The 20616-nt window shown below is 35.3% G+C and overlaps 1 protein-coding gene across 11 annotated transcripts in view; it reads left to right on the forward strand.

Annotated features, from left to right (window-relative positions):
- The window catches only part of DMD (dystrophin), a 1046893-nt gene that overhangs the window by 748518 nt on the left and 277759 nt on the right, over positions 1-20616 (forward strand). For all 11 annotated transcript variants that reach the window (XM_064706931.1, XM_064706854.1, XM_064706864.1 and 8 more), the window contains one exon: positions 6214-6331. In XM_064706931.1, coding sequence (XP_064563001.1) covers positions 6214-6331 — 118 coding nt within the window. The remainder of the gene's footprint in view (positions 1-6213; positions 6332-20616) is intronic.

Consider the following 20616-nt stretch of genomic DNA (forward strand, 5'->3'; position numbering starts at 1 on the left):
TCTTTAAATGTTATTCTACTTGTTACAGATACATCTCTGGCTTTATTCTTTTTTTTTTTCCTGGCAATAGCTACAATAGAGCAAATTCCTTTTATCGCAGAATGATTCATTCACAAGCCATGTTACACTGTAATCTTTTTCTGGTCTCCTCTCCATCTTCTCCATCCTGTATGCTGGATGGCCTCCAGTGCAGTCCATCAAGGCATCTCAGTTATCTCAGTTATAATGAGCAAGCTGCTGATGATTTGAGCCTCTTGATGTGCTTCCAAAGTCCTTTTCTACAGATCAATAAATGGGGAGCAGGGTGAGAGGGAGAATGAGAGTTATCCCAGCTCCCACCACCACCATCACCTTACCTTCTTCCATCACCTTAGCTTACCATCACCATCCTTTTTGGTCAACACAAGGAGACTCAAATTAATTATTCCTGTTCTCTTTGGTCTGATTAGTGTGCATCAACAGCATGTTGCACACCTTCCTTTTATAACCTCCTGGCCTAAACTGGGCTTCCTGAGTTGTAAAGGAACATTCACAGTGCCACCAGCATAACTAAATGAGTGATTGTCACAAAAAAAACCCCACAAAAAGTTCTATGATGCTTTTTCATGCATCTCATGCAGCAGCTGATAAGCTGTCACTGGTGGGTTCCCCCCAGCATCACTGATGGAGCTGATACATTCCCTTAGGCAGCAATGAAAACTGCTGAGGCACTTCTTGAGGTGACCCTAAGTGGACATAAAAGTACATGCTATAGGAAAACTTGCACTGCAATAAGCACTCAGGAAAAATCAAATTCATATTGTCTAGTCTGTTAAAGTTCTGATTTCACTGACAGGCACCAATCAGCCATCAGCATCACTAAATCGTTTCTCTTGATCCTCATATTTTCCTAAAACTGGGCATGCTTTGGAGGGAAAACAGAAAACAGTTAATAGTCAAAAGAAAAGTTGTTTCAAAAGAGAAAACTCCTCTGCATTATATTGCTTTCATTGTTTCATAATTTTATGTTTAAATATAGAGAGTATGTAAATGACCATTTTCACTCGTATTCTCTTCCTGCTTAGTGACAAGAAAACAAATTCAAATTGTGTTTGGGAGGAATATCTTAACAAAGCCAATTTTATTATGCAAATGAATTGTAGGTGTTACATATCTTCATTTTCTGAAATTGTTAGCAAGTTTTTTCCAAAGCTTTCTCTCTTTCTAGGTATGTGTATATAACACATTTTATTTAGAGAACCAATCAGCCACAAGAAACTTAGTGGTTTTAAGTAAAAGTTGTCTTGACTATACATTTTGGAAGTTATCTGTGCATTTTTTGTTTAAATTTAAGGTTTAGACTCTAAAGTTTTTTTCAAAAGACAAGCAAATCATTTCCTCAACAACTAATTAATGGAATTATGCTTTTTCTGAGGATATCACAGTTAGTTAGTTCAGAGGAGCAAATAGCTTCACAGGATAAGAAATATATCTTCCTTTTCTCTTTCATTCTCACATTAATCATCCACTTGTGCTCTTGTGGTTCACTGGTTTGTTTCACTAAACAAGGTTGGGAGTGGGCCAAAACAAATCATCCCAAACAGTTGTGAAGTCTAAGTCTTCAGCCGTGGGCTGTTACTGATAAAAAGTGCTTACCTTTTATCAGTTTGCTCTTAACATGGAAGAGCAAAAATCTAAATTGCTGGTTTGCCCAAACATTTTTTTTGATCATTCACAATTAGCATTCCCATGCATAGTATAAAATAGATAACAAGCTATATTTGACTGGAAACATGTAAGCAGCAACCTTAATTCTTGTTGATATGTTTGAGTTCAGCAAAGGAAGATGGAAAGTCCTGGCTTTGGTGTGGGAAAGGTTTCTTCAGAGACTAAAGACTGAACACCCATAATGAGCACTAGTAGACAATTAGTCAATGAGTAAGTGTTGGTTCCATCCTGGAATTCAGCAACTCCACTCTGATAACATTTGCCATAAAGTCAAGAAAAAAAGGGAAAAAAAAAAAAAGACTGCATAGATTTAAACATCCTGTTATATATAGAAGCTATCATGCCCAGAGTGTCAAATATGCAGGCTGTATTTTATGTATTTTATAAAGTCAGAAAATATTTTAATTCTCAGTCTCAAACCTTTAAGTCCCATCAAGAATTTGTCACTCTTCACCTGTTTCAGTTTGTCAGTTTATTTTTTAGCAATTTTTATGCAAGATATTTCAGTTGCTGACTTGAACAAATTGTTCCATACCTCAACACCCATTTTGTGTAAGAAAATCATAAAAGTTAGGAACCTGAAAATTGGATTTTTCTTTTGAGCAGCTGCCGTCTGCAAAAGTGGAAAGATTGTTAAAAGTGAATAGCATCACTTTCTAACAAACTCTGGGTAGGTTGCATGACTGTATCTCATTACTCATCATCATGCATTACTGTGCTATCACCAAGCATCATTATGCTGGCCTTTAAGAAAGGAAGAAAAAGAAAAGCTATTTTGGGGTTTAAAGATGTGTTTGTACAGCTATACATGTTAGTGGTCCTTAATTTTTAACCTACTCATGTGAAGTTGCATTTATAATTAAGCAAAATTTCTGTATTGAAATGTGTTCTGTGGTGTTCTGTAGAATGAATTGTTTGTACCTTTACAGAGCACTAGAAAAGTGTTGGGAGAGACAAATTGTATGCAAAAGGTTTTGTTTATTAAAAATCTCACAACTTTTAGTTTAACTTACTCCCTAATTCATTGTGCTTGTACTTTTGGTGACCTAATGGGGATTGGATAGATTTCTGTTTCATTTATTTTGAAAGTAGTTTAATTATAACTCTCATTTCTGTATTGCCCATTTTTATATAGCACATTTGTTTCCGTGTGCTGACATTCCAAATCAGAGGCATCTGGTCTGTTGCATCTGCTGTGTCTCCACCAGGGTGCCACTATTAATGAGTTTTTATTCCTATGGCTGTTGTAGCAGTAACTTGTAATAGTTTCCACTTAGTTTTCTGTTGAGAATCGTTTTACAACATTAAATACTTGGCTGAATTAGTAAAAGTTTTTAAAATGCTCTCCAGCTATTAATTTCTTCTGATTTTGGTTTTTGGGGGTTTTGTCCATTTGTTTTAGATCATCCAGCTAATACTTTAAAGCTATTCAATTTTAATTTTTCCCAAAAATCATACTTAGTGATCTTTTAGTTTGTGTTCTTCAAAGCACTGCTCTTCCTAGCATAAATAGCTGTATTTTTATTAATCCACAAAAACAACTTGCATGATCAGTTTATCCAGTCACAGAATATTTTTCTGAATATGATAACACTTGAAGTGGAGTGCAAGTGGCTACAGGATCACAGGAAGAACTGGAAATTATGTGTTTTAGTAGCTACTTTTATCCAGGTTTCCATTGAAGTTTGGTACATACACTATAGGTATCATGTGAAACGTGTATTTGCAAAATCTTTAGGATTGTAAAAACTGGTAAAACTAGACCAATAAACATTGTAACAATTTTGTAATTGTAATTGGTAAAATTCTACTAAATAAAATAGGACATTGCTTGGGTAAAGTTCTCAGATACTTTGTATTAAACCAAGGAAAAAAAAATTATTTGAGAAATCCTGATTTTTCTAAGAGTAAGAAAAAGAATCTGTTTTATGATTATGTATTATTGTGTTATGGAAGGTCTAAGAATCTTCAGATCTGTATATAGTTTTAAGAGTTTAAAATTGTCCTTCTTGAACTTTTAAAAATACACTCCTGTGCATCCAGAAGAAAATAATTTTAGTCACATGAAATGGTAGAGGGAAGGCTGTCCACATAATCCATACAGGGATGAGATATTATATCCCCAAGGGAACAGCAGAACTAACAAGACTCACTTTAAAGAGGCATTTCTAGTTTTCCTGAATGTCCAGTTCAGGAATTGCAGATGTGTCTTGGGGGTAAATCCTTCTGTGAGCCCTTGGGTACAGATCAGCTCCATTTCCTCATTTTGTACTGAGCAAATCCTTTCTGAGCTGTCCTTACCTACTGCTTCATTTCTTACTCCATGAAACATATAACAGCAGCTTTCTTTACTAGTGGTAAAACCACAGCATTTACTGTCCAGTTGGAGACTCAGGCTGGATCAGATAAATCACTCTTTTTGTGTAGTCCAGTATAAAATTATATTTAGGAAACTTTAGGGAAGAGAGTCACTCTTGGCATAAGACCTTAGAATGATTTAATTTGCTTTTCCTCTTCTAAACAATTTCTAGGTAGGGAAGGAGAAAGAAAGGGAAGGCAGAGAATTATCTGAGCCTGTTGTGTGTGTTTTAGTGTTCTGCACCGTCCATTTTGGCAATATGTGCGATACAGATGCTCTTCGACTGCACTGGGACTGCTTTTCCTATTGTGAAATTCATGTCCCTCATTAACTTGTCTTCTTATAAAATGGAGTTTGGAAGGCACATAGATATCTAGAGATAGTAATGGCATCAGTAGATTTTATTTCTCTTACTAAGGAGAGACTTCTAATTAGAAATTTCTTCTTTGCTTAATTATGCAAGCTGCTGCTTTAACTGCATGTCTTTGCAATTCAATCAGTCTACAAGTGAAAAAATACCATCCAAGCTTTTGGGTATGACTTTAGAAAGCCCATTATAATAGATTTTCAAAGACCTGATACAGAAGTTAAAAGCAAGTATTTCACAGGGTGTAGCTAGATGTGTGTCTTGAAAATTACCCTTTTTTTCCTAAAGAGTTTGTAACTGAACAAAATGAAACTCTGTGGAGCTTTTAGTTTGCTTTTTATAATACATGCTGTAGTTACTGAAAGCTATATTCTTATGCCCTTTTGTTAATCTCATTAAACAGAAAATGGTATTAGGTCTTTATTTGTAACCTTCAACTTGGTGGAAATCGTGCAAGTGTAGTCTGAAGTTGGAGGGTCAAATTTAGGATCAGACTCACAGGTCTTTTCTATCCAGAACAGTCAGCGAATAACAGCTTTTTAAAGTCAACTGTGATTATTTAGAACAAAAACATTTTAAGGAGAGGAGACTTTTGAGACAGTAAAATACTCCAGACACTTTATCAACAGGCAGGTGAGAATACCAACAGATTATCTAACCAGTGACTCTGTAACTGGCCTCAAAAATAGAAATCCTTCTCTGGCCTTTGTTACCAACTTGATATCTGTTAAAGTGTGCCTACTGACTGTCTGATAGCACACTGCTCAGTTCTGATGACTAAAATTTGTATGTAGAATAAAACTAGTATATATAGTTTCTAGTTATGTATTAAGTATTGCTGCTTCTAACTCCTAAAACAGGGAAATCTAATGAGTATCTTTTCTGGAAACTCCACAATAGGTTGCTGAAGTGTCTGAATTTGGTCAATCTTCTAAAGACATACTTGGATGCTTCTGATCTGAGAAATGATTGTACCAATTCCTTGTTTGCTCTTCCCTAATCCTTTGAAATAAATTAAATATGTGCATAAGTCTTATATACCTTATTTTCCTTGAGTTTTCATTTTCATTTAATCTAAAGCTATTGTATTATAGTTTTTATTGCCTTCTAAATGCCATGAAGCTCATTTTTTCCCCATGAGAAACTTTAAATCCACTTCTTACTATCTAGTCAGATTGTCTGGGGCTTATATATTGGTTTGAGTAGCATATAAATTATTTTGAGTGTTAATTATTTTTCAGATAGGTAAAGACTTAAAACAGAAAAAAAGTGACTTTAACAGTCTTACAATGGCTTTTAACCAATAGATAACAATTAAACAGTCATGAAATATTAAAAAAATAAACACAATTTATTAGACTTCATGAGGTGATAGGAAAAGCCTGCCTAATCTGGCAAGAATGTAAGCCCATATATCTTCTTTTTAAATTAACAGTAAATTATAAGATGATATAGAAAAATAGTGCCCTGCTATATAGTTTTATAGAGGAGAATAGCTTATTCTGCATAATTTGACATGCTAAAAATGTAGAGTGATTGCTACTTTGTATTTAGTTTTACAGTTCTTTAAAAATTTTTTATTGCAAATTATACTTGGTATTTTTAAATTAATAACAACAGTATTTAGAACGTCTAGGTCAAATTCTTTGTATTATTTGAAACAGCAAACAATTTTTTTGCTTTAAGTCAAGTTTGCACCAAAAATGTCCATATATGTGGTCTTCTCAAAATCTCTTTGTGCTTTTTTCTTCATTTTATTTTTGAATTTGTGTTCAACTAGGCAATACTACAGGATCTGGAGCAAAGACGTCCCCAGCTGGATGAACTCATAACTGCAGCACAAAATCTAAAAAACAAAACAAGCAATCAAGAGGCCCGGACAATAATTACTGACCGCAGTAAGTAGTGATTCTGTTATCACATGGCATTTCAGCAAACATGGGAAATGTTGTGCTATGTGATAAGCATAGCATTCTGCAGATACTTTATGCCTTTCCCAGGAGAAGGAGAGTTCCAACAGGTGACAGTTCTCATATGACTTTTCCAAACTGTATAGAAGAAATGACAGTGATCCCATATTTCAGGTTTTTCACTGCAACTTCATATTTCTTGTCTTCATAGTGGAATGACATTGTACAAAAGTGTAGAATGTGAGCACCGAAAATAAAGAACTACATTTATTCTTGCACAAGGAGAAAAAAGAAAGAATTCACGGAGTATTGCCACAGGCTTGTAAGAAGCTTTCAGTTCCATCCCCCGTGGTACAGCTGCAGGCTCCTCTTTCATCTCCCCTCAGCTGACGCACGAGTCTGATGATGCTCTGCATTACTCTGTATTATTCCTTCAGCTCTGTTTTCCCTTTCCAAATTTAACCAACTAGCTGTGCCTAAGGTGGAAAAATCAGTAGATTAAATTTTAGTAGAAGCCTATAGAAGATATGGTGTTGTCACCCTTGAAAGCTTGCATGTCCTATACCCCTCACTATAGGATGAAACACGCTCTCAAGGTCATTTTATAGAAGCAGCCCTTTTGATGGACAGCTGTATATCTTCAGTTATTATCTCAAGTTCTCAGGGCTTGAAACTGAGAAAAAACGGATTTTTATGGTCTTCAAGGTCTGCTATGGAGCTTAGAGAAGACCAAGGCAAAGTGCTTTGCATGTGGACAGAGACAATTCATTTTAGGTAGATGCAAACTGTTCTGTACATCCTGGCCTGGAGACCAGGGCTTGCTCCCTGCAACTGATGACTGAGGGTGTAAATGTAGGCTAAATTTTTCTATCACTATAATTACAAACCTAATATATCTATATAATTATTATCTCTTTATTCCATCAGGTACATATATTCCATACTAGATTCAAATCAAAATGCATGTTTGGACCACATTATTTATAGTCACACCTGTAAATGCTATTTAGAGTATATCCTATGTGCAATAACGTTCTTAAACTGCTATTAAAATATGCTACATAGAAAAGGAGAAGCTTTATGATTAAAAATTTGAGAAGAAAGGGATAGTGCTTGTATACTACATAAGAACCCACTCCTGATGGACTTGCAAATTAATTTTAGAATCACCAACTCTTTGGAATTCTCAGGGATTGCGTACATATACTTTAACTTTACAGTGCTTATTCAAAACCAACACATGCAGTACTTCCATCAGTATTTTGTAGTATGTTTGAATTTTTAATTGTGAAACAAGTCTTCTGAAGTTAGAAACTGTACACTTCAAAAAAATCCAAGCTTAATTCCTATATATCCTCATGTGAATTGTATGCACAACTGAATTTTGTTCTGCTGGAAAACTGCACTTCTCTTTAAGTGAAGTTGCCGATTAAGAGAGATTAAATGCTCCTTTCTCATACAGCAAAGGAGAGAAGCTATCAGACTGTAAATTATGAAGGAGTATATCATAGCTCAACCATATTACAGATTGTGTCAGTGGCTAGTAGTGTGATAAATACATTTTACATGAAGATTTCTTCGTTTTTATCCATAAGAATTCCAAAAAATATCCATTATTTTTGAACTTTAAGTACCAAAATTTAGTTTTACTGTGATTTAGGAATTAATTTCCTGTGCTGAAGTTGTCAATATCCTTGTCTACAAAAGTACAACTTAAGATGCCGTAGATGCAGGTCATGTTGCTTTATATACTTTCAAGCACACCTTAGAGTATGATCAGAGCCATTTTTGGTCCAGTTTTCTGAGGCAGCAGACTAGATACATGAAGTTTTTTCATGTCTATTTAGTTTATATCTGGGCAATTCTAGTAATACTAAACACTTCTTAGGGGGTATTTATTGCTTTTGGATAGTAAGGAGACCGTGATATTTCTGGGGGACACAAAGATGCTGGGAATTTACAATGTGACACACAAGGTATTTCAGAATATTTGCCACAAATGACATGCTTTCAACTGAAGCACTTCTTCTAAAGAACAACAGTAATTTTTATATTTTTAATTGCTTGATTTTTTGGAGAATCTACTCCACTTGCTAAGGTTTGTGTGTTCCTTGAAGCCATAGGGAGTGTCCACTCCCTTATACCTGTGCCTTGCACCAAGTCCTGCTGCAAGTCCTCCCTTTCTAGCTCATCCACAGACTTTTTCCTATTTCCTGAGTTTTTCTACCTCCTCATAAATACAAATAGGTTACCATGGTTATGTTTGAGCAGTTATGAGGACACATTTAATCTATTCTGTCTCATGACCTGTGTATTGACACATTGGTGCTCCCCTGCAGCAGCTGTGTGCCACCCTCACCATTCTATAATGTCACACTGCCAGGGGCCAAAAGTATCAGATCCCATCAGGAAGGAAAGGGAGAGATGGGATGCAATGCCCTGGTCTTCATGTAGGAGCTGATAGACTTGACTTTATCCAGTGCACTCCCTGGGCTGAAGCACAGCGTCTCATATTTTGGGAACAACAAGATGAGATGAGCTAATTTGTATGAATAGGTTGTTCAATCACCTGGCCATTATCACTGAAGATATATATTATAAATACTAAATTAGGCTCAGGTACTCTACAAGACTAGAGTTAGCTCATTCTTCATCCCAGGATGGGTTGGTGTGTCATCATCTGAAAATAAACCCTGAAGGCTCTGGCTTCTGTGCTAACATTGCTCACACTTCTTGAGATAATATGTATGTTATGTTTATTAAATTTCATCTTTGAAATATATTTAGAAACCTTATTTCCTTTATAAAGTATTTATTAAAAAAAACCAAGGTAAAGATGTAATAGAAAATTTTAAAAAGTCAAAAGATGCTTGTTAAATTGCAAAAGAAGTCTATAATAATAAGATCATTTTCAGCAGAGTTGTTGTAGTATTGCATAGATTCAGTTTTTCTTATGAAGTAAAAACTGAAGTGAAAGATAATAGTGAAATAATTATTTCCTTTGAATTTTTTCCTCCACCCTTCATTATCTGAATGAAACTGCTGGATCTATTCTACATGCAAAGACTTTGGCTCTATAAAGTAAAGCTTGTGTTATATTTACATAATGTTATATTTAAATCTCTGTGTATTCTATTTAAATCATAGTTTGTTTACAACTTACACACTCAAGAATATGTAGGAATAATAATTACATTCAGTCTTGAGGAAGAGTTGTGGGAAAAAGCAACATACCTCTCTGCTCTTTTAGTGCAGAAGCATTCTGTTCTAACAGAACCATATGCTGTACAATTACATTTTTTCTCTCTATAATGCATCACAGCTCCAAAACTCTTTGCTTTACTGCTGCTGAAAATGTTGCTTCTTTAAAATGAATGGGTTTATAAGTAATTTTGAATTTCAAGAAGTAATTAAACTTTGAAAATTCCTTATTTTCCATCAGGCCTCATGTATGAATACATAAAGTTGGTAAGAAGTCAATATAGAAACACTGGGAGATAATAAATGTACACTCTTGCAATCAGAAATACCAAAGCAATTAAAAAGACTATGTTAGACCTTTCTAGATTCTGGAAACGTAAGAAATTTTAAATAGCAGGCCTTCCTGCTGCTGTGTTCACACACATGCAAGAGGTAACAGTGCATAAACCTTCTGTGGTTTTACTTTGTTAATAATTTACATCCCAATTTTGCAATTTTTCTGGCTGTGTATGTGATCAAGGAGGTATGGAAATTCATATTTATAAAACAGTATGAAGAAATAATCCCTTAGTAGCAAAGCAATCTCCCTTTCAAGATTATAAACCAAAGTAAAACATATTTCTTTAGCAATTTTGTGAAATTTATTGTACTCTCAAAATATCACTTGAGAGGTTAATTAATTCTTATTACATTAAATTCGTAAATAATTGCAATAAATACAAGCATTACAATGAAGACTATTTTGATAAAGAATTATACATTGGGACAAAATGGTTCCTTTTGAATTTTTTTGAGAGTTTTAGAAAACAAGATCACAAGTATATTAATAATTTATAGGCAATGTCTTTAGAAGAGGTATTTTGTTTTTGTGGTTTGCTGTTTGTTTGTTTGTGGTTGTTTTTTGTTGTTGGTTGGTTTTGATATTTTTGAAGAAAACCTATATGCTATAATTGGTTGTTAGGAGAGCTGCATTTGAGCTAAACTGGAAAGAGTCTGAATGTCTCTGTGTCACAACATAAAAATGTCTTTATTTAGTAGTTTGCTGTATTTGACAGTTTTACAGCAAAATCATCAACTTGTCATCACTTCCACAACAAAATATATAGAAATTCCACAGTGAATTACAACTGCACTGTTGTTCTCTACATCTTAATAAAATAGCCATTTCCACTGTACTGCCATCCATGTGATTTTCTCTTAGAGCTATTGAATACAAATGATGAGTTTACTCCTTGAAATTCATACAATCTGGGATTTGCCATCCAGTAGTAAACCCCCTAGCTGCCAAGACCAAAAAAGACAAGTGTAAGAGAAAACTGTATTTGTCTACAGTTTTCCAGTTATCTTGTTGGTATTTTTAAGATGAATTACTGAATAAACCTCAGCTGTATGTTCTCTGAATTCCACATATTTGAAGAATATTTCAAGAATTTGAATTTCCTATGTCATACACATGCAGTTTATTAATCATCCTGATGTACCAGTTTAGAGCTGACAACTTGTTTTTCGCACGAGAACTTGACGCCATAGAAACAAAACAAGGGAGAAACAGTAGGGTTTTTTTAACAAAATGTCAATAACAAGATAAAACTAGAGCTCTGAAAGGGGTGGAATTATTCTGAGAAGCATATAGAGTTTGAGACTTGTTCCTTGGTGCATGTTTGCTGCTGTAGGACCTGTAAGAAAGTCATGGGACATCTTAAGAAGGAGTAGGAAGTTATTTTGGAACACTGGGGAGAGTTGCCCTTTAAGAATGGGTGATAATATGCCCCAGAAACATCTGAATGATTGGGGAACTCCAGTTATATATAAAACTTCTCAGGCTGTATATACTAGAATGTGCTTCAGTGGACAAAGGGCAAGATCTCAGCTGCCTGCTTCAGGTGTTGTAGTCCTCCTAAAAAGGCTTTGAGACTAAGGTTGACTATTCTTCACTTCTGGTTGTATTCTTCAGCAGGAATGGCGCAGAGTTTTTGGTAGTCCCAGAGGTCATAAGTCTATTAGGTGATTTCATTGCTGGTGGCTTGCTCTCATATCTCAATGCTGTAAAGATTACAAAACTTCATGTTGTTGGTAATTGCTGTGGAACTGGCTAGTTCTAGGCCAGATATTTCTGAATAGGTAAGAGCACAGACAAGAACAGAATAGATAATCGTAACATTGCAAGAAATCAGTCTGTGTTGGAAGACAGGCACCCTGGATTGCTGTGATGTATAGAGGCACTTAATTATGTCCAAATCATGTCTTAGTATCAGTTTTTCTTCTACTACAAAAGCAGAATGGTTGATCAATTCTCTCTTGAGAAAATTATGACCACAAAGTCAGTTCTTACCCAACTGTGAACATGTGAACAGTAAAGATAAAGTCCAGTGAGGAGTGTAAGGCTGTGCTACAGGAGGAGACCTTTCAGTAAAAGTGGTATTAAATACTTTTCTTAAAAGCCTTTAAAAAATTTCAGCTTGGCCCAAAAGAGTGAAAACAAACAAACAAAAGCCATGAACAAACCACCCAGAATAAGGACAGTGTGATTTGGTAGGGAGATGTTTCATGTTAACAGGCTGCACTTTGTTTATGATGTAGTCATGGGTACATGAAGTTAACTGGTTGAAAGACTTGGGGCATACCCTCATCTGACAGAAGAACATACTTTCCTCTTCAGCCTCAGGAATGATTTGGTACAGCGCTGGAGGGGAGCTGCTGTTTGAGGCTGCTTTGTATCTTGTGTTTAACCTTTGTCAAGATAATATTCTGCAATTCACTCTGCTGTTCTTCAAATGTTTGGAGACTGAGTTGATAGAATTGATTTAAAACATATAAATCTTCAGCCCTCCACCCCCATCCTTCAACCTACCCAGTCACCAATTAGTTGAAACTGTGGCCCAGAACGATGAGCAGACATGAAATGACAAAGTCTTGTCAGCAGTCAAATCCTTTCCCCAGACACTGCAGTCTGTGCCCCTACTATGGTAAGTGCTGTTCACTTTTGTGAGGGTCATCTTTTCCTTCTTGTATGCTCCAGAGGGGTCATATTTTAACAGACTGGTTTTATATAACTACGTGCCTTTATTCCCTAGAGTCTTTGTGAAAAATCTCCATTCATATACCCATTTAATGGAGATTTCTTTTTTTAGTTTAGCAAGAGTAGCACCTCAGTAGCTTCAGAAAGAAACAAATTTAGTTGCAAAAGTGTTATAAGCAAAAAAGTAAAGGGAAGATAAGAAACTGCCACACAGGATGAGATGGTAGATCCTACTCATGTAGGTCTCTGAAATTGTTAACGCCATGTACTTCTGAAAAATGTTGAAGGATTCAATAGTATGCAAATCTGATATAAACTGAGATTGCTTCTCAGGATACAAAGTCTTTCACATCTTAATTAAAGAAATTTTTTTAAACAGTTAATTGAAGAAAACTGCCAAGAGTATGTGGTTCTTTGGGAAAGCAATCACTGAGTTATTTTAGAGATTTCAACATATTTAACAGTATCTAGTATGAGGCTTCCTATTTACAGAGTTGCAGAAAAAAATCTGGTTTTGATTACATTTCAAAATTAAATTCATTCTCATTTTTGCAAATGTTAATTAACATTTATATAAAATACTTTAAAAACTGAAAATAATAAATGCTAAAGAGGTTTTACTACATCTTGTCAGAAGAAGTAGAAGAATGTTCCATTGACTTATGTAGTGGCCAGATAATCAGAAAGGAATGTTTTCTCTCATTGAAACTGGAAAGACTCTGTCAGTTTGCAATGTTAAAAGGAGCAATGTAAATAATTGCCATCAGCAGTGGAGATACTGTGCTCTGGTAGCTCCCCATGCATGGTGACTTTTGTGAGTGAAGACGCAGGTGGAAAGTCATGGAAGTGCTTCATCCTCGAAAGCAAAGTCAGGGAACAAGTATTCCTGCTTTCCTGTAGCTGGAACAGGACCTGGCACCCAAGTGCAAATATAGACATGTGGACTAGGGAATAATTTAGTTAGGACTGTAATTTTAATCAGTAAAAAACCAGGCAAAGTAAGGATAAAAAAAAAATCCAGGATAACCTGAGAATCCGTTATACACACAGTGGAAAGTCAAGACCTTATTGGCAAGGTGAACTACCAAAACAAAGTAGGAATTGTCAATTCTTTTCCTGCAATATATGATTATATCCCAGCAACACTTGTCATTCTTAATTTTTCTTCACAGAGGAAGTTCGCTGCCAAACACTAAGCATTTACTTCTAAGCCTCCGATCAGTTGTATGATAGTTTATGGATTTGTTTGTTTGTTTGTTTTTGCCTTTAGATATCAGTGAATCACTAGAAGTTAGAATGACCTCAATTTAATTTCCAGATCTGCTAGAGATACTTCTATATCTCTATAATTTCAGAAAATTCTTTTAATTTCATGTTTTCAGATTTTTGTCAAGTTAAGATGAACTAACATCTCTTATCCCAGCCTTTCTCTGCCATACCTCTTCAGAAGACTAGATTTTTCTGCCTGCTTTTTTTGAATCTTACAAACCTAAGTGTTTGCTGCTTTGGTCCCTGTTTTAAGGCACTACTGTGTTAGAAATAGTAGCTTGCACTTACATTTTAAATTTAACTATAAGCAGACATGTAAACAGTAGAAATATCAATTTTATTTTTATCTTATTCATGATGATACAAACAGATGAGCTATGCTCGTGTAACAACACATTAGTCAAAATGAAAATAAATGGAAATAAAAATATTATTCAGAAATAAAGTTTTGAGAAGTTGTTCAAATTATTTATTCACTGACAGATGGATGGGCAATATTTAATATCCACAGTTATTTTAAATACTGCATCAGAACAGTATATATTCATTTATACAAGACCATAATATTCTGCAGTAATTAAAGGGCAAACAGGAAACAGAGGTCCTGCTCAGCAGAGATTACAAGCTAAATTTAGATGCCACATAATCAGCCATATCAGGAAAATGCAGCTTTTGGTGTACACTGTGTCCCACCTCTTTTCCTAAAATGGATGAAATACACAAAGAACATATATTGGAACATGCAGTTCTCAGAAAACTTAGTTAAGCATCCTGGAGTATGTTTGCCCTAAGGATTTTACTTTGGCTATCCTCAATATAAAATTATCATAATTTTAGTTTTGCTTGAGTCAAGAATAAACTGAAAACAAAACCAGTGTTTTACACAGCCCCAAAGCTCCTTTGCAAGTCCAACCTGAGTAAATACTGGCTTAGGCTGTGTGAGAGAGGTCCTAAGACTTTGGTGAGTGGTTGCACCAGCTGGTGATTTGATTCTGTTATGTATACAAACCATCACTAGGGTTGCTTATGAAATGCTGTAGATAATCCAAAGAATTTAATTTCATTACTGGCTTCAGGACCAAGTGGTGACTCTGAGGCTTTTCAGTCTGTTTCAGCCTTTGTCATACCAAAAAGGGAGGGGAAGGAGAAAAAACAAAACAGTTCTGGAGATTTGCTGCTTCTATTTCATCTTTCTTATCAGCAAGTCTATTCCATGGCAGGTGAGAGAATGACTCGACAGAGGACAATCCCTGGTTGAGTAACACCAAGGAGGGTGGATAATGAGTACTCTGATATGTGGTGATAAAGTGGTGGCATTTGGGCTTGGTGAAACTTAGAGCTTAAAAGGGAATATTTAGGAAAAAGATCTATTTTGTTATATTTTAATTGGATGGGAGCTTGTGTATAGTCGAGCGAACGCCTATGCTATGGAAATTTTTGCTGGAAGTGTCAGACTGTGTTTATGTCTGCTTCATCATCTCAAGTTTAGAAATGAGTGCTGGATTTCAGAGCAAGGGATGTAATAATTTTGAAGAATATTCATTACAGTCTCTCTGAATTCCTGTACTTTTGACACTTGGCTCTCTTCACAGCAGCATACTATTAGGGTGGCAAAAGTAATGGTTTCATCTGTTTGTTGGATAATTTTCTTTGCTCCATTCTATGTAGTTTCCTGAAAATGCAGAATAGAACAGAACAGACTATTTCAGTTGGAAAGGACCTACAGTGACCATCTAGTCCTTCTGCTTGACCACTTCAGAGCTGATCAAATGTTAAATCACATTTTAAGGGTATTTTCCAGATGCTCACAGACAAGGGGCATTCACCAGCTCTGTAGAAAGCCTCTCTCACTATCTATCCTCCCTCTCAGTAAAGAAATGCTTTCTAATGTCCATTCCAAACCTGTGCAGTGCGTTAGGTTCCAAATTTGCTGAGTTTGAGCCATATCATAATAGTAACTTTGAAGTGTTTGTCTAAAGTGGATTAAGCTCAGCCCAAGAGTGTCTCACCAATGTTTTGATCTCTGTTGGAGTACCATGGAGAACATGAACAAAGTGCTGATGTCTGATTAAAGGAAAACAAAACACTCCAGAACAAACACAACACCCCAGACAAAAGAAACTAAATAGTAAAAGGCAAGTTACCATGTCTTTCCTTTTCTCAGGATTGGTGTAATTAATAAATTTTTTCCCTTTATTAGCTAAAATATTGCACTAAGATGACAGATATGGTACATTTTTGATTGTTTTTTTTTTTACTATAGTTTATGTATCTATATAGTTATTAAGGAACAAAGAAGTGTAGTGTCACACCAGGCTCCATAGATCAAGACCTGGTTTATGTGACCTTGAGAACTAGTCCTTTAAATTCAGAATAGGAAAACAAAAAATGTTAACCTGTTTTTTTTCTGGCACACTCCTATGCTTGCAGAGTTGTGCTCCTTTTAAGTTCAAATACCAGCATTTTTATCATGGGACCCTCATTTTCTAATCAAAATTAATTAAATAAATAGGATCATTGTAATTGACAGAGAATGCTCAAAATGTTTGAATATTATGGAATTTTCAGAAGAAATATCTGTTTCTCCTGCTGTGTATGTTACTTCCTTAGTTGACTCTGTTGGATATTTACTTTGAAGTGCATTGGCCATTTTAAGTGTGAAATTTAACTACTTGTGTGCTTTAGACTTTAACAAAGTTGAAATTAAGAATTTCAAGTGTTAGGAAGCTGAGATTGGCTTTCTTTGCATAAAGTAAATTATGGATTAACCAGTATCACACTGACAGCACCTTGTGGAGTACTTAAAAATTGGTGCAGTTGTGGGAGGGAAGAGAGAATGGGACAGTTCCAAGAACTGTGGAAATGTCAATCTGAAGAAAAAGCAGGGGCCCCAAGCAATCTTTGGAAATAGTTTAAAATTGGTGCAATTTCTCTAAAAGACTGTGATTGTAAATCCAAAGGAAAAAAAAAAAAAAAGCGTAGATTTTTAAAATTTTCAGTCTTTTGATATCTCATGTTTTTCTTCTCTCAAGAAGAATATTGTAAGAGAATCATTTACCCAAATCACCAGGAAAATTCATAATCTATTGTGTAAACTTGACTTTCTTTTTAGTCTATAAGCTTCTGTGTGTGCTGGAATTTATAGTTGGCTGTTCCTGAAAATATATCATGGGTGAAGCTGTATTTCTGGTATTTCACTGCACCATTAAGGGCTGCATCCAGCTGTGGGGTCCCAGTACAGCACACATGGACTTGTTGAAGCAGGTGCAGAGGGCTGGAACAACTCTCTAGGAAAACCCTCTGAGAGCTGGGGTTGGTCATCCTGGAGAAGAGAAGGCTCCTGGGACACCTCACTGCCATCTTTTGGTTCTGGAGATGGACTTTTTGTAAGGGCAGTGGTGGTAATAATAATAATTATTGAGCATTGAGAAGGGCTTTAAACTGAAAGAGGGCAGGTTTAGATTGGATATTAGGAAGAAATTCTTTGGATATTAGGAAGAAATTCTTTACTGGGAGGGTGATGGGGCAGTGGAAGTGGTTGCCCAGAGAAATTACAGATTTCTGCCCCATTCCTGGTAGTGTTCAAGGCCAGACTTGGTGGGGCTTTGAGCAACCATGAAGGTTCCCTGCCCATAACAGGGGGCTGGAGCTAGGTGATCTTTAAAGGTCTTCTCCAACTCAGACCATTCTGAATCTGTGATTAAAAAACTGGTAATTTGTAAATAAAATAAATTTATACAGTTTTCAGTTTCTCTCGTGAAAAAAAGAAATTGTTACTCAGTTCAGACGTACTGTTAGCTCAATACAAAATACCTGACATTTATGCTTGAAGCTGAATATAGAAATATTTTCGAAGTGCTATTATTTCTTCCCTTTCAAATAAGTTCTTGATCTTTTGGAAATTTTCTTTGCTTTGAAAGGAAATATAAAAGTCAAAGCCGGTGTGTTTTTGATTTGGCACACTGTTTTTTTCCTCCTGATGTATGCATGGCTTTTTTGGACACTGAGCTAAGCTCAGTGCTGTTACCAGCACCCAATTTTCTGTCACTGTTGTGTAGTAGTGGAGCTCTGGAGTTGTCTCCCAGCTGACCCTGGTGAGAGCTGTGTGCTGTGGAGGTGGAGTGATTTGGCAGAGTCAGAAGAGGCGCAGGAGAAGATCCACTATAGTCTGTGCTTGTTTGGGGGTTTTTTGGTGGGAAAAAATAGAAATATAAACAGTGTACAAAACTTTGCTTCAGTATCTTGGAGCCTGATAGCTGAATTATTACGTCAATTTTACATTGCTATTTTTATTCTCTCAACATCTCCCAAAGTCTTGCTCCTACACTTAGAGCTGGATCTCTTAAATCAAAGCCAAAGCAAATCAGTGCACAGAATAACAAATGCAGATATATTTGGAAAGCAAGTCCCAGCCCAAACTCAGTGGGAGGTAGTAGGCTGATGACATTAGGAATATGCAGTGTAAATATGAATGTATGATAGCTACACAAAGTTATGTGGTACTAAGAATTCACAATTTCACCGCCTATACGCCTCATTAGGTAGGTAATGAATTTCACACATTTCAGGACTTAAACTACCCAACCTATCATTATGTTTTTGCATCAGTAAGTTTAGGAAAGCATTAGAATATGAAAGCTGATGTACTTTAATAATGCTAATAGCATTCTTGATTATGTTCAGAGAAAGTAAAATACAATATCACTAATTTAATATCCCATTTTAAATACAGGCACAGACATTTCTTCTGAAATAAATATTTGGTAGACAGGTTGATTATTACAAAAGCAATCATCCATGAACACAAACTAAATACATAACTATAAATTATTTTCCTTTTAATATCTTGAGTAACCAATATCCTAGAAAAAAACCCAAACAAACAGACATTTGGGCAAAGATAAATACTAAAGTACTTAGTTGCCTCTAATTATAACTTGCAATGAAAGAAAAAATACAGAAATTAATTCTTTTTTCCTATCCATTTCTTTGAAAACTTTTTGAAACATTTTAAACAGAAACAATTGGATTACCTAGTATTCACTCATCTAGTTAATCAGATTAGTATTAATCCTTTGGCTTTAGTTTGGGTACTTTCCACCAGTCTAAATATCGTTTCTAAATCTAATGTAAGTCTTCATAATTACATTATGAATATTTAAGAAAGCTAAATCCTGTAATGCAGTACATATTTTCTACATGCAACAAAGGAAAGAGAATAAATCAAACATTTTGAAAGATTATTAAATCATTGAACCAGGGTTTTTTTCAGTTAATACAATGTTACAGTGAAGTTATATTTTTACATCATCCAAAGGTGAGAGCTTCTGTAGAAAAAGATAATTTAGTTAACTTCTAAGGGGATGTCTATATGCATCCTGCTTCTGGGGTCATGGAAGAATCACTGATGACTCTGCCAAAGTAGTGGGATTTTAATTTTGTCAATCCATATCTCCATGAATGTCCTGCTCTTAAGGATCTGGTGGCAATAGAGATTATGATCAAAAGATCATTGTCCAATCTGTCCATCTGCCTTGTCAATACTTTGTGTATATACAAGTACATATATTTGGTTTTGTTGGTTTCTAGCAAAACTACACTTTGATTTGTTACCTATTTGATACTAAATCCTAAAGAATCCTACATCTCTTTAGGGTAAGTGTTGATTTCTCACATCAGATTTTTACAGACTGTATGACATTTTAAAATGCAAAGCAAATGGTCTTCCACATTGTGCATCTCATGATCTGTTCCTTTTCTCATTTAGCGAAAAAATTGTCATGAAGGCTTCATTTGAGAGGTGATAAATGTTATATACATGAATACTTCTGTAAAAAGTTGAGAAACTGGTGAATGCTTTCTGAGGGACCTGTTTTCCAAATTGCAAACTCTTGCATGCCCTTCTCTGTGATCAGTCATGGAAGTTACTTCTTGCTTGGTGTAAGAAACTAATTTCTTTAGATATGCTACCAGCTTAGGCTGATCTCTAACTCCCACTCTCTATAGCAAGGTATAAAGCATACTTAACAGTCTTGAAGAATTATTCACTTGGTGCTTAGCAGAAACCACTTGTCAGTTTTCAGTTCAGTCTGTTTGATCTGACACTTCCAGAGGAACAGAGTGACCTTCATTAGTTTGAACATGTAGAAGTGTCTTTTAGATAAAAGAAAATAAGCTCTGCCCTAGTAAAACAAAACAAAATTACATCAGACTTGTAATAGTTGGAAATAATTACCCCCCAAATGTATCAAACTACAAAATAAGATTATGTCTCTGTGCGTTTAAAAAAAATCTGTTGAAATCTCTCATTGCCTGTCCTTCTTAAGCTCTGAGAGGGCAGGGGAAATAATGTTCTTTCCCTCTGGACTTTCATGCCTCGGTGTCAGGTGCATTTTCATTGCTCTTCATGACCCCCAAAAGACAGCTAAAGGTTCTGAATGCTTCTTCTTTCTGGTTTCCTTTGCAATACTTTTTATTTGTTCATAGAAACTCTAATATTGCAGAATAGTATAGACTGCAGTTTGTTCCTTTTTCCCAGGTATTATTTATTCACTTGTTTAAATGCAGCTTAGTTGGAATATATACTTTCTGTTTTGCCTAATTTTCAGTATAAATAGGCTTTTAAAAAATCTTTAATTATGTATTATGATACTTTATGATAAGGACTAATATTTCTAAAAATACCTTAATATATTAATGGTGCATAAAAGCTACATCTGACATCTTACTGGCAAAAATGGCAGACTTCACATTTGGGTCAATATTCTGTGTTGCCACCCCCCTG

This window comes from Zonotrichia leucophrys, chromosome 1, assembly GCF_028769735.1.
Source record: "Zonotrichia leucophrys gambelii isolate GWCS_2022_RI chromosome 1, RI_Zleu_2.0, whole genome shotgun sequence".
NCBI lineage: Eukaryota > Metazoa > Chordata > Aves > Passeriformes > Passerellidae > Zonotrichia > Zonotrichia leucophrys.